Source organism: Podarcis liolepis (assembly GCF_965112155.1).
Source record: "Podarcis liolepis genome assembly, chromosome: 7".
Classification (NCBI taxonomy): Eukaryota; Metazoa; Chordata; class Lepidosauria; order Squamata; family Lacertidae; genus Podarcis; species Podarcis liolepis.
The window spans coordinates 93,271,911-93,286,419 of record NC_139561.1 but is presented as its reverse complement, the minus strand read 5'-3'; the positions used below and the strand labels follow the sequence as shown (position 1 = coordinate 93,286,419).

General features: G+C 46.7%; 1 protein-coding gene and 2 long non-coding RNA genes across 6 annotated transcripts in view; 1 reads left to right on the top strand and 2 right to left on the bottom strand.

The window, feature by feature from the left end:
- Positions 1 to 14,509, bottom strand: part of LOC310712949 — a 2,318,697-nt gene that overhangs the window by 162,627 nt on the left and 2,141,561 nt on the right. The gene's annotated exons all lie outside the window — the stretch shown is intronic.
- The window catches only part of SYNE4 (spectrin repeat containing nuclear envelope family member 4), a 32,463-nt gene that overhangs the window by 4,586 nt on the left and 13,368 nt on the right, over positions 1 to 14,509 (top strand). For 3 of the 4 annotated variants that reach the window (XM_083516209.1, XM_083516207.1, XM_083516208.1), the window contains exons 2-4: positions 8,494 to 8,796; positions 9,631 to 9,781; positions 13,484 to 13,660. In XM_083516209.1, coding sequence (XP_083372335.1) covers positions 8,657 to 8,796; positions 9,631 to 9,781; positions 13,484 to 13,660 — 468 coding nt within the window. In that variant the 5' untranslated portion in view covers positions 8,494 to 8,656. Of the gene's footprint in view, positions 1 to 8,493; positions 8,797 to 9,630; positions 9,782 to 11,997; positions 12,131 to 13,483; positions 13,661 to 14,509 lie in introns of those variants that run through there. The other variant, XM_083516210.1, reaches the window with a different exon arrangement.
- Positions 2,724 to 7,620, bottom strand: LOC310710450. The gene is made up of 2 exons (XR_014528068.1): positions 7,423 to 7,620; positions 2,724 to 4,040 (listed from the first exon to the last, which is right to left on the bottom strand). It is a non-coding gene; the product is annotated as an uncharacterized lncRNA (long non-coding RNA).

The window sequence follows — 14,509 nt, the reverse complement described above, 5'->3', positions numbered from 1 at the left end:
TTGTTATCGTTGCGTGCCTACTTCTAGGGCAAAGCTCTCTCGCCCTGAAAAACAACTTCTGAGTCTGAGCTGCAAAGCACCTCACTTCAAATTAAGCCCTGGACCCAAAGCCTACCTTTTAATTTGCAGATGAGCTGTAGCTCAGTGGAAGAGCTTTGCATGGGGATGTTCCAGCTCTGAAATCCTGGAGAGCTGCTACCAGCCAGTGCAGGCAGCAGTGAGCTAGATGGACCTGTGGTCTGACTTACCCTAAGGCATCTTCCTGTGATGCAATTATATATTTGGTGGGCAGGCAGAGGAGACTCACTGTGCATTATCATAAACAAAGTTGTTTGTAGGGATAAATGAGGATCATTTCTCCTAAGAGGAGTCAGTAAAGGAGGTATCCTGTTGCTGAAGAGCTAAATTTTGAGCTTTTACATGGAAAGGACTGTCTCCATGGATAGTGGTGGACCCTCTTTCATTGCAGACTTTTAAACAGAGGTTGGGGGGCATGGGCGTAGCCAAAGGGGGGCAGCTGCCCCCTTAAATCAATGAAAATAAATAAAAATACATAGCTAACGGAGGTTAGAATAGAATAGAATTTATTATTCATACCCCACCCATCTGGTTGGGTATCCCCAGCCACTCTGGGCAGCTTCCAACAAAGTATTAAAATACAGTAATGCATCAAACATTAAAAGCTTCCCTAAACAGGGCTGCCTTCAGATGTCTTCTAACTGTCAGGTAGTTGTTTATTTCCTTGACATCTGGTGGGAGGGCGTTCCACAGGGCAGGTGCCACTACCGAGAAGGCCCTCTGCCTGGTTCCCTGTAGCTTTGCTTCTCGCAATGAGGGAACCGCCAGAAGGCCCTCGGAGCTGGACCTCAGTGTCCGGGCAGAACGATGGGGGTGGAGACGCTCCTTCAGGTCTACTGGACCAAGGCCGTTTAGGGCTTTAAAGGTCAGTGCCAACACTTTGAATTGTGCTTGGAAACCTTCTGCTAACAAAAGGCCTGCCCCCCCTCCCCCAAACAAAAATCCTGGCTAGGCCATCTGTCAGGGATTCTTCAGCTGTGATTCCTGCACTGCAGGGTGTTGGACCAAATAACCATTTGGGTTCCCTTTTCAACTCCCCAATTCTATGCTTCTATCGTTCCCCCTCCTTTTCTTTTCTTTTCTTTTAACAGCCTCTGCTCAGACAGTGATTTTCCTGCCTCTTGCGAATCTTGGCTAAATTGCTTCCTTTGCAACAAAACCCACTTGGTCTTTTCCTTCTAACAAAAGGACTGAGTCCTTTTCTTTCTTTCTTTCTTTCTTTCTCTCTTTCTTTCTTTCTTTCTTTCTTTCTTTCTTTCTTTCTTTCTTTCTTTCTTGGATGCCAGTTTGAAATGCCATCCCTCCTGCCCTCAATCCAGCACTTCAGAGCAGTATACGTTAATTGTGAAAACCGCCACAGAAGAAGTGTGTGTGTGTGTGTGTGTGTGTGTGATCTGGCTTTGCAGCTTTCTTGCTAAACCTGACATTTCTTTTTCTGCTCTTCTTCCTGCCTTGATTGCCATTTTTGCTGTGCTTTGCAGAGTTCTGCTCAAAGGGATATTGTCTAGTTGGCAAAAGCTCAGAAAAGGGCGACCAAAATGATCAAAATGGGGGTGGAGTGGAGAATTGTAGAGTTGGAAGGGACTAGAATCATCTAGTTCTTGTTATATATATGTAATTTTTTTGTTAATTTTCAACATATCATTTTCAACAGTAATTAAACATATTTTAACATTTTATACAATTTCTTCACTTCCATCAATCTCATCTGAAAATTTTCCAATCTGGACTGCATGAGCCTCTGTTACTGATCTCCTTTTATATCACTGATGGTGCACAGTAGGGAAATTCTCAGCAGACTTTAAGATAATACTAATTAATGGGTTCCCTGAGCAATAAACCTCCCTGTGTTTATTTGCTTAGAAGCAGATCTGTCGTTATGAACTTGGCTACCTAAGCGATAAACTAAAGGAGAAGGAAACTTGGATGAGGAAGGTTACTCTTTGCAGTGTCTGGATTTTATCTCTCTGCAAATATAGGCCTTTGCCCTCGCCCTCAGTGTTTTTATTTCTTAGCGTGGTGATGAAGCCTTATTTACCTAGGGATCCATTAGCCACGCTCATCCCCTGGACCTCGGAGGGAACAAAAGTACCAGGAAAGCAAAATCTTCTTTGGAGAAAAAGAGTTTATTGAAATTCTGTGCACAGAGTTAAGGTCTGTACTCAGAGACAGCCAACTGGATAGTTCCTAAAAATATACTGGCTGTAAAGCAAGACATTTCAGCAGACTTTCTTATACCCGCAGACTTCCCCAATCGGCTAGCAAATATTGCTTGCTAAACACATTTTATTGCTTTGCTAAACATTCCTGTCTTTCTGCTAAGCCAAGCACTCCCTCCCACCTCCTTGTACACGGGTCTTCTTTTGCTAGCTAAGCTTTCCCTTCGTATCTCTTCTTATTCTTGCATTACTTAAAAGCAGAAGTAAGGCAGGAAACATCTTGCTAGTGGTTTTTCGGTTAACAGCAGTTTCTGGCTGGGCAGGAAGCGACCTTCTGACCTGTAGCTAGCATCAGCAGTTTCAAGTAGCTGGTTTAGGCTTTTGCAAGCAACTGCAATTTTGGGCTGTTTTGACCCTCCTAGCAGAGTGCAGGAATTTATTATGTGTAGATAATATTTGAGAGCAACAGAATAAAATATTGAGAGAAACCTTTCCCATCTCCCTTTACTCCGTCCTCTTCTTTTGAACAATCTATTACTTAGATTCGTTCTGGGGTAGGGGTCTATATTCTCTCATTACAGCAATCACGCGAGGTCCCATCATGCGAGACATCATCTTTCCCATCATATGTTGCAGGCATTGCATTAAGCAGGGTATACAGAAGCAAAGAAGCAATAGAAGCATTATTGGGCCTATTCTTCCCACAAATACGATACCGTTCATGCCAACAGAAATACGAGAGCATCCATATGACAAGGGCGGTATATATCACTCCTACCCACCAAACCCAATATCTCCATGGTTCCTCCCACCAATATTCAGGGGGTGTGCTCATTGTTGAAGAGCCCACTGATATTTGTGCCCGACTACCTGTTGAGCCTCAAGGATGAGAGCCCACCGGTGAGCTGATGCTCCCACTATGTGGGTCAATTTTTCTACTAACCCTGTTGGGTGGATTGAACTCTCGTGCTGCCTCCCTAGTGACCAGAGCATATGGAAGCTGAAATCCTGGGGTGGCAATTCTTACTGGCACTTGTTTAGTAATTTCAATGCACACCTGGCTAAGGCTCCCACCCCTGCAATACTTGCATTAAGATAGGTTCCGTCCCATCTATCACCTGGGTTAAGAGTAGGACCTGGTCTATCAAATGAGGTTGGTACAGTGCTCTACCTTCCAGATAACAGTTGACTACCCTCCCACAACAGCAAGAGCGGTCCAGAACTCGATAGAGTTCGATCGTCTCTGCAACTTCCCGTATGAGCACTGTCCATGCGTGCTGGTCAGTGGTGTGGGAGAGGAGCCACAACGGGGCAGTGGGGTGTCTCAATACGGTAATCTCATCAGACCCCAGTTTCCAATAGCCAAGGAGCACGCCATCTCTTACCACCGGCAAGACGAACCAGTCGTAGCAGAGGCCAGCAGGCCAATAGGGTTGGTATGGTTCGGTAGGGTCAGGGCAATAAGACATAGAGCAAGTCAATAAAGAAAATAAGAGAGAAAAGAGAAAGTCTTTGTAACTGTCCTTGTGATGATTAGTCGCAGGATCGCGTTGCCCGTGGCCTAACGCTTTTTCCTGGTAGCGTCAGACACAAGGTGATGATCAACTTCAGAGGGTCAGCAGGATTTCTTTTGCAAGTCCAGACACCCTTCTTCAGATGCGTGTGATGTACCCAGGGGATCACCTCGACTACTTTCACTGCAGTTGGGGATGAGGGGGTCGCCAGACGCTGTCACCCAGAGGGACTGGTGAACCGGCTCAGCGAGACTGCCACGGGACTGCAGGCGTACGCTCGAGGGAATACCTGGAAAGAAAGCAAACACACACAACAAACACAGGGATTGCACTTGTTCTTGGGTGATGTGATCTCCCATCTGCCCCAACCGGCGGGGATGCCTCGGACGAAAGGGGTTGGCCTGCCATATAGGAGTTCACAGGGTGATAGTTCTCAGTCTCTTGGTTGGCGCACAGGGCACATTTTGGGATATAGCAGCAGTTAGATATAGCAGCAGTTAGTTGAGGTAGAATATTCTCCCAAGGTGTGCTTTAGCAGCTGGGCCTCCCAAATGGGTGGACTCGTGGTAATTCTTTACAATTGTGCTGGCCAGATGTTGGGGTACAAAAACATGGCTGTCTGGTCCTTCCTGGAGCGTTGCTCCTTCTTGGCTGGTCCACTTCTGTTCATCAAGGGTGTAACGTGGTTCCACATCGTCTGGAGTGAGTTCTGGTACCAATATCAAAAGTCCTGGTGGTGCCTCTAAATTGGCTGGAGAACAAATGTCTACGTTGGGGGCGCTGCCTGTGGGCGCCCCTCCCATCCAATTCTTCAGCCGTGCGTAGAGATATCAGCCTCTGGAGTGATATCAGCAAGGCAGTCGTCACTGGAGGGGATCTTCAGGATGCTGAGACACAGTCCAATCTGAAGCAGCTTTCCCCACTTGAATGTGGTGGACCCAAGGGGTGGTGCCAGCGACCTTCACAGCTGTGGGTGTGGAGAGCAGATGGGCCCTTCCGAGCACGGTTGCAGTGGTGCCTGGGACCAGTCTTATCCACACCTCGTCACTTGGCTCAAACTGGTCACGCAAGGAGTTCGGGCCTGGGTTGAGAGAGAGAATCTCGAGAGAGAGACTGTACATAATTGTTCAATTCCACATCTTGAGCAGGGATAGGTGAAAGCATGCACACACAAGGAACCGGTCTCCCAAACATCACTTCAAAAGGGTGACAAGTGAATACGTTTCAATGGGAGGCTACAGACTCTAAGCAAAGCCAAGGGCAACATGAACACCCAATTAGACCCCGTTTCTTGGGTCAGTGGTTTTTCAAAGTCCTGTTCATCCTTTCCTATTTTCCAGAACTTTGGGGCCTATATGCAGTACCCACCATCTTCCTTCTTCACTGGCAACAGTGGGGTGTTTCACTGTGATTGGCATTGTTTCAAGATTCCATGTTGAAGCAATCGCTTCAAATGCACCCACATTCTTTCAGCTGCCTGTCGTGGGATGGGGTATTGGTTTTTATCTTCCGCCCATAGTCCAGGGTCAACATCATGAAGCAGGCTAACAGGGAGGATTCCCTCCTCTTCTTTTACCATCATCAAGCAGCAATGGTCTCTCAGGGGCATTTCTAAAGAAAACTCTCCTGCTGGTCCAGTTGTCATCATTACTTCCCCCATTGGTTGGAAGGAAATCTGGGCTTGTAATTTTGTTAACAAGTCTCGGCCCAATAAGGAATGGGACACTCTGGTATATACAAAAAAAATTGTGCTGGACTACTTGGCCACCTAAAAACGGGGCCTTTTGTGATTTACCTGTGGCTCCAATTATATTAACCACTTGGTTTGTGGGTTTTGTTACAGGCACAGGTAAGACTGAGTGGGCAGCTCCCTTGTTCACCTTCTCCTACCTGTAAATAAGGTAGCTAGGTTAAGGGCTGTGGTAACCTGAAACTTCAGGCGTGAATGTAATAACAGCATCTGGCACTTCCTCTTGGAGTTACACAGCTGGTGTCCTGTCCAAACGTGAATTTATCTGCCTTTGTGAGTAGGGTAGCCACTGCCACAATCACTCTCATACAAGGGGGGGGGGCAATCTCTGTTCTGTTGGGGTTGGCTTCTCTGACAAGTATTCGACAGGTTGCTGCCAATTTTCCAGTTTCTGGCATGAGGCTCCCTTGGCTACCCCCCTGGTCTTCATCTGTGAACAGGGTAAAAGGCTTCTCGGGGTTTGGATGCCAAGCACTGGGGCTTGTTGTAATGTCACTGTGAGATCCTGAAAAGCCTGCTGCTGTTCCCTGCCCCATATAAAAGGATCCTTCTCTATTCCCCTAGTTGACTCATGCAGGGGCCAAGCAATGCTTCTGTAGTTAGTAGTGAGTCCAGGGGATATTGTTCATCATCATAAGTGGGATTATAGGTTTTTTTAAAAAAAAATCCCTTCAAACAATTTTACAATCTTTGCTGGATTCTCCTCAAAAGAGGGGTTCTGATTTCTTCAATTACAAACATCTGCACTTGAAAAGGGTATATGCTGTCTGTGGTGCCTTCGTTTGTCCAGCTGGGACAGGGGCTGGTGGATCATAAACCCTCTGAAGGGGCATTTCTCCAGCTGCCTGATCCTTCCTGGTTTTCTCATACTGTCTGTGAGACATAACTCTCTTCGCCGCCTGTCCCCACTTACGTTGCCATCTCTTCCTCTTTTCAGGGGTGCAGCATTCTGCTGCCTCAACTAACAAGGGGCTCACATCCAACTTTTTCCCCCAAATGGCTTTGCAAACTCCTTTAGTCTCTTTTTCTGTCTTTCTGTCCACATTTTCTTTCCTTGATTCATATCATCTAGTATTTTCCTAAACTCTTCGTTATCTTCCTCATCTTCCGTCTCACTATCCTCCTTCGCAGGTCCTCCTCCCCCTACACCAGCACCTCCCTGTGCTTCTTGATCTTGGCCTGGGGGGGGGGGGTTGGAGGGGCTGTTGGTGGAGTGTAAGGTGGTGGCTTAATCACTCCCCCTCCTCATCTTCTGGGTCTTCTAACACCAGAGGCTTCACTGTACAAATCCTGTTCTGTGTGTTGCTGTCACAGCAAGACTTTAGCCATGGTAGATTCTTTTTTTTTTTTACATTGGTCTTCCATGTAGAGATATAGGGGATCTGGTCTGGGTGGACATTTAATATATTTTGCCACAGGGGGTTGATTTGCCACAGGGGGTTGATTAATTGCAAATCAAAGCCACGCAGTTCCCTGGGTTGGCAAGTCCACCTCACATAAAGTTTTGAGTCTCTGTTTTTCAATTTGAATCATCACTCTTCGTGGCTGTTTTCCAGTTATTTAAAAAGCATTCAGATACTCTGCTCCTAACAGGGTTTCAAAATTCTCTCACACTCCACATGCTACATTTTGTCAGAAAATGCACAATCCTACAATCGCTCGGCCAAGGGGACACTAAGCCTTGGCCCTCATTCAACAATTCATCCACTGGAGTATCTGACACACAACATGTCAACAAAACACTCAATTCCCTCTGCCCCATTCCCTTTCCCAAACCTTTACCAATTCCTTTCCTGGTGGCATTCTTACTGCACGGGCACGCTACTGCCAACTACCAGGTGAGGCTGATCAGGCCTCTGGCCCTTTCCCTCGGGCCCCTAGCCCTTTCCCTCGGGCCCCTAGCCCTTTCCTTCGGGCTTACCTTTCTCCGCTGCGGACCTGTCCCCTCGGCGCCGTTCTGTCCTCTTATTCTCCCTCAACTAGATGTCTCCGCTCCAGGACGGTGTGGCAATCTCCCCCTACAAACTGGCAGGGTGTGCACTGGAAATGCGAACGCCGATCGGAGCTGTTCACCTTGGTTGAGCCTGGCCCTCTGGTCCGTATTTGGGGAGGGGGCAAATCCCGGACGAGCCCCCAGAGAGATGAAGCCTTATTTACCTAGGGATCCATTAGCCACGCTCATCCCCTGGACCTCGGAGGGAACAAAAGTACCAGGAAAGCAAAATCTTCTTTGGAGAAAAAGAGTTTATTGAAATTCTGTGCACAGAGTTAAGGTCTGTACTCAGAGACAGCCAACTGGATAGTTCCTAAAAATATACTGGCTGTAAAGCAAGACATTTCAGCAGACTTTCTTATACCCGCAGACTTCCCCAATCGGCTAGCAAATATTGCTTGCTAAACACATTTTATTGCTTTGCTAAACATTCCTGTCTTTCTGCTAAGCCAAGCACTCCCTCCCACCTCCTTGTACACGTGTCTTCTTTTGCTAGCTAAGCTTTCCCTTCGTATCTCTTCTTATTCTTGCATTACTTAAAAGCAGAAGTAAGGCAGGAAACATCTTGCTAGTGGTTTTTCGGTTAACAGCAGTTTCTGGCTGGGCAGGAAGCGACCTTCTGACCTGTAGCTAGCATCAGCAGTTTCAAGTAGCTGGTTTAGGCTTTTGCAAGCAACTGCAATTTTGGGCTGTTTTGACCCTCCTAGCAGAGTGCAGGAATTTATTATGTGTAGATAATATTTGAGAGCAACAGAATAAAATATTGAGAGAAACCTTTCCCATCTCCCTTTAGTGATGCTTAGGTAAATGCACTCTGCACATGCCCAGAGTCCTTTCTTGCGGCTCCCCCACCCCTGGGCTAAGCCTGTCAGAAATTGGATTTGACCCCTTTGTCTTTTCTTCAGATAGATGTTGATGTTCCCCCTTCCTCGAGATCTGCAACGGCTAATTTCTCTCTTTTCCTTTCGTTCTCTAAAATTTAACTGTGCTCCTTCTCAGACAGAGTTGGCGGGCAGGTCCTGAACTCGCTCCACGAACCGACGGGCCGCCATGTGGCATTCATTGTTTCCCGTGCCGTCTGCAAATTCTAGGACGGGGCTGACGCATCCTCTGCCACAGAGATAGTCAGCTGAAGCCATCACACCAAAACTCTGGGCTGGGGATGCAGAGAATTGGCTGGAGGCAGGAAATGCCCCTTGATTTCAGCAACTGCCACGGATGTGCCACGCTCCGTGGAGAGCAGCCGGTGCCAGAGATGGCTGCTTGCGACCTTTCCACGGTGTCCGTGGAAAAACGCATCAGGTGAGCTCTTGAATAAATCTCCCTGTTTTTGGTTAGCGCACTAGGCTAGGCCTTTGGGTGAAGACCCACAGCCCCTCGAAAGAGGTTTCCTTGCCCACCTGGAAGCAAACTTAACATTTATTTCTTTATAATAATAATAAAAAATAATTTCTTATTTATACCCCGCCCTTCCCGGTTCAGAAAACTGGGCTCAGGGCGGTGAACAACAAATTTAAAACACTTAATTGATGCAACAAAAAACAGCATGAAACGTGAATAACAATAAATTCAGAATTCAGAAATCAATTTAGGGGGGAAATCCATCCAATAAACATTAGATGATCACCAGGGCTACCTGGCTAAGTTAGTCCTATTTGGGCCAGCGAGGAGGCCAGGTGAGAACTAGCTGATATGAAGAATGGTTGCAGTGTTTGGATATTTTTAGTTTAGAGAAAAGGAGAGCAGGAGGTGACAGGACAGAATTTCATAATATTATGCATGGCAGGATAGAGAAAATGGACAGAGAAGAGGTTTTATCCCTCTCTCTTAATGCGCAACGAAGCTGAATGTTGGAAGATTGACACAGAGTTAACCTGTGGAACTCCCTCCCACAGTAATTGAAATAACAGTTAGAGGTGTTTTTTAAAAAATTAAGCTATTTACAGGGTGAGTCCTTTAAAAGGGGCCCCGTGGTAACAGAGTATACAGGGTGAGTCTCTTTTAAAAGACTCGCCCTGTATAAATGTTTTTAAATTCAAGATGGGAGTTCTGGCAGGTGGTTGGTGGGGTGGTCCTCCTTCCCAGAGTCTGCCTTGGTTTCGTGTATTGACGGATCGATTCCTCTCCCTGTTCCAGAGAGGAGCAGGCATGGCAACTCCAGAAAGCCTTCCAAGACTTGCTCTTCCGCTTCCAGGACTGGCTGTGGGCTGCCGAGCTGATGGCTGCCTCCCCAAACTCTTCTCAGGTGTCCTATGCCAATTCCAAGAAAGAGCTGCAAAGGTTCAAGGTAAGGAGGGACCTCCTGAGGGCCGGGTTGTCTGGCCCTTGCTTTGCATACACACCATGCCCATTAAAGCACACTGCTTCCCCCTAAAGAACACTGGGAATTTTGTTGTTGTTTAGTTGTGTCTGTCTTTTTGTGACCCCCTGGACCAGAGCACACCAGGCACTCCTGTCTTCCACTGCCTCCCACAGTTTGGTCAAACTCATGCTGGTAGCTTCGAGAACACTGTCCCACCATCTCGTCCTCTGTCGTCCCCTTTTCCTTGTGCCCTCCATCTTTCCCAACATCAGGGTCTTTTCCAGGGAGTCTTCTCTTCTCAGGAGGTGGCCAAAGTCTTGGAGCCTCAGCTTCAGGATCCGTCCTTCCAGTGAGCACTCAGGGCTGATTTCCTTCAGAATGGAGAGGTTGGATCTTCTTGCAGTCCATGGGACTCTCAAGAGTCTCCTCCAGCACCAGAATTCAAAAGCATCCATTCTTCGGCGATCAGCCTTCTTTATGGTCCAGCTCTCACTTCCGTACATCACTACTGGGAAAACCAGAGCTTGAACTATACGGACTTTTGTTGGCAAGGTGATGTCTCTGCATTTTAAGATGCTGTCTAGGTTTGCCATCGCCTTTCTCCCAAGGAGCAGGCGTCTTTTAATTTCATGACTGCTGTCACCACCTGCAGTGATCATGGAGCCCAAGAAAGTCAAATCTCTCACTGCCTCCATTTCTTCCCCTTCTATTTGCCAGGAGGTGATGGGACCAGTGGCCATGATCTTAATTTTTTTGATATTGAGCTTCAGACCATATTTTGCGCTCTCCTCTTTCACCCTCAATAAAAGGTTCTTTAATTCCTCCTCACTTTCTGCCATCAAGGTTGTGTCATCTGCATATCTGAGGTTGTTGATATTTCTTCCGCCAATCTTAATTCCGGCTAGGGATTCATCCAGCCCAGCCTTTTGCATGATGAATTCTGCATGTAAGTTAAATAAGCAGGGAGACAATATACAGCCTTGTCGTCCTCCTTTCCCAATTTTGAACCAATCAGTTGTTCCATATCCAGTTCTAACTGTAGCTTCTTGTCCCACATAGAGATTTCTCAGGAGACAGATGAGGTGATCAGGCACTCCCATTTCTTTAAGAACTTGCCATAGTTTGCTGTGGTCGACACAGTCAAAGGCTTTTGCATATTAAAGCACACTGCTCCCCCCCCCCCCCGAAGAACGCTGGGAATTTTAGCACTGTGAATTGCAGTTCCTGGGATTATTCAGGGGAATCCGTGTGTTTTAAGTGTACTCTGTGTCTTACGCAGCCCTGAAGCTGCAGTTACAGAGCCTTCCTTGCCAGGTACTCATTTGATAGCTTGGGATTTGCCAGCCCTTTTATCTTAAAGCAGCAGTGATGGGCCAAAAATAACAAATGAGCGAACAAATGAGGCATTTAGGAAGGATGGGCCACCTTTCCGAGGGGAGCCAGCGGGGAAGAGAATGTGCCTTTGTTCTCTTCCCCACCGACACTTTTGTGTGAATTAACAACTTTTGAAGCCGCAGCAATCCAGGTCACCTTGTGTGCGTGTATGTGCACGACAGAGAGGAACGGAAAGATGAGAACGGCGTGCTCAGAAATTCATAGCGCTCAAAGCAAGGCATCTGGACTGCCAGCCAGCAGGTTGAATTGCTAAAATGGAGACGGTTTTGGGACTCGCTTAATTTTGCGGTGGTGCGTTAATTGACATTGCAGCATCACTTATGACGGACACAATTTGCACGGAAATGTTGCAGGCGCTGTGACTTCTGCTGCTTCTGGGTTACACGTCTCTCCCCCTCTTTCAGTTTGCTCAGTATAGGTAATTTATAAAGCACCTATAATTTACTTATTTGTTTTATATCCCGCCTTTTTCTCCAAGGCGCCCACCCTCCTCATTTCATCTCCACAACATTAAGTCAGTGCACTGTGTGGCTCAATGGGTCAGTGTGTGTAACCAGAATGTTGGTGGTTCAAGCCCAGCCAGGGATGGCTGTGGGCAAGATGCCTGCGTTTCAGGGGGTTAGACTAGATGGCCTTTGGGGTCCCTTTCAACTCTACAATTCTATGATTCTAGCTGAGAGGCAGCGAGTGGCCCAAGGTCACCAGTGGTGAGCTAAGCTTCATGGCTGAACCCTGGTTTCCAAGGTGCTAGTCAACCACTACATCACAATGGCTTTCATCACAGAACCCAGAGATCTGGAATAAATACAGGCCCCGCCCTCGGGCTTCACAGTTGAACTACAACTGTTCTCCAGCTCTGGCCATACGTGCTGGGGTTCTTGGGAGTTGTAGCTCAGGCAATATTTGGAGTGCCTACGGTTCCCTCGCACCTGTTTCATGGTGAGTAAATGTCTGGGGAAGAGAGGGTGCACAGCTGTCAGACAAGGACATTTATAATATTAATAATAATAATAATTTATTATTTATTATTTATTATTTATATCCCGCCCATCTGGTTGAGTTTCCCCAGCCACTCTGGGTGGCTCCCAATCGAGTGTTAAAAACAAGACAGCATTAAATATTAAAAACTTCCCTGAACAGGGCTGCCTTCAGGTGTCTTCTAAATGGCAGGTAGTTGTTTATCTCTTTGACATATGATGGGAGGGCATTCCACAGGGCGGGCGCCACCACCGAGAAGGCCCTCTGCCTGGTTCCCTGTAACTTGGCTTCTCGCAGTGAGGAAACCACCAGAAGGCCCTCGGCGCTGGACTTCAGCGTTCAGGCACACTATTCAACTTCTAAGGATTTTGCCAGGGGGCTGATTTGCAAATCTGGGGACTGTCCCCGGGAAACAGGGACACCTGGTAACCTTACATTAATAACATTTTATCACCCATTTATTTGTTTTCAAGCAGCCTTAGACCACTTTGTAGGGAGGTGGGGGCAAAGAATTTTGCCTGCTCTAGTCTCAATGTTCCCTGTTAACGGGGAAATCTGAGGGCTCCCTTGGACAAAAAGACAAGGACACCAGCCAGGAATACCAGAGCAAAACAGCAGCCAGTCGGCTTGGTCTTGATTGAAGACTGTCACGACAGGACTCCCATCTGCCACCAGGTGGAACAAGATGGAAGTCCAGAACAAAAGAGCCCCAAAACCTTTATTAGCTGCTAATCCCCATGTTACACCCCCCCAAAACTACATCACTAATACATCACAGTTACATCATGAAAGGGGAGATCTGAGCATCCTGGACCCTGCCCCATGGTTCCCCTTGCCCTCCACCAAACACCCATCAAGTGTAACAAAAGAGATCTTTACATTTCCCTGTTTCCCAGCCAAGTTCATCCCACCCTTTTGTCTTCAACTGGGTTTGTTGTTTCTGGAATGGCTACCTGTCTGGCACTCAGGTATCAGGATGCCAGGGATTATCCCTCAGGCAGAGGGGCTGCTGAGTAGCTGAGCTCACATGTCTATATGAATTTCTGAAGTTTTTCCAGTGGGCCAGTACATAGGTACATTTATCAGTGAATTCTTACATTTGGTATCGTGCAGCAGAGGCCCTTCGAATAGATAGGAAGAAACTGTGACGAAGTGTTTTGTGGGGACAAAGCACAAAAGTCACAAAAGTGATTGTGCTGATTTTGGTAGTGGGCTGCATGTGCATGGTATCTGCTGGAGGGGCAACCCCCCCCCCCAAACTACACATCAATTCCTGGAACATCCCCTCTGGCATTTTTCATGGCTCCTTTTCAGGTGCTACAAAGACAAGTGTCAGACAAGCTGCTTCCTCTGGAATCCTTAAACAGGCGATACCATCAGCTGGTGAGGAGCGGGGCCATCGGCCCACAGCTCCGGCCCACGGTGCAGGAGGTCAACCAGCGCTGGGACGACCTGCAGGCTCGGACGGCTGCCATTTGCAAGAGGCTGAAGGTGGGTCCTGGTGGGCGCTGGACCTTGGAGGTCCACAGTCACCTTGAGGTCCACATTCCCTCCGGGACAACTGAAATATACTCGGAGTCGAGAGTGGATTTCATGCATCATACGATTCCACAGGTATAACCTAGGCCATTTTTGAATACCCGCTTCAGGGTAGATGTTCCACCTACAATATTGTCCAAGTATCTCTCTCATATATATATATATATATATATATATATATATATATATATATATATATATATATATATGCAGGTTTTGGTGTCTTCGGGTGTCTTCCCGTGTAAGAGTTGGGGTGTCTAGGCGACGTTTCGACGAGGTCTCACTCGTCATCTTCAGGCTGGTGCTTTCGGCTTCTTGTTACTGGAACAGAGCTCTGTTCCAGTAACAAGAAGCCGAAAGCACCAGCCTGAAGATGACGAGTGAGACCTCGTCGAAACGTCGCCTAGACACCCCAACTCTTACACGGGAAGACACCCGAAGACACCAAAACCTGCATATATATATATATATATATATATATATATATATATATATATATATATAAACATACCATTTTCAACAGTAATTAAACATATTTTTACATCTTATTCAATATTTTGACTTCCATCAGTCCAGTCTGAAAATTTTCCAATCTAATCCCTTAGTATACATTTCTTATTTTCCCTATTACATTTAATAATAATAATAATAATAATAATAATAATTTTTATTTATATCCCGCCCTCCCCAGCCGAAGCCGGGCTCAGGGCGGCTAACAACAATCAAATAATCAAACAATCAAATAATCCAACATTCTAAAAACATTCACAACCCATATCTCTATCTACTTATATCTCTATT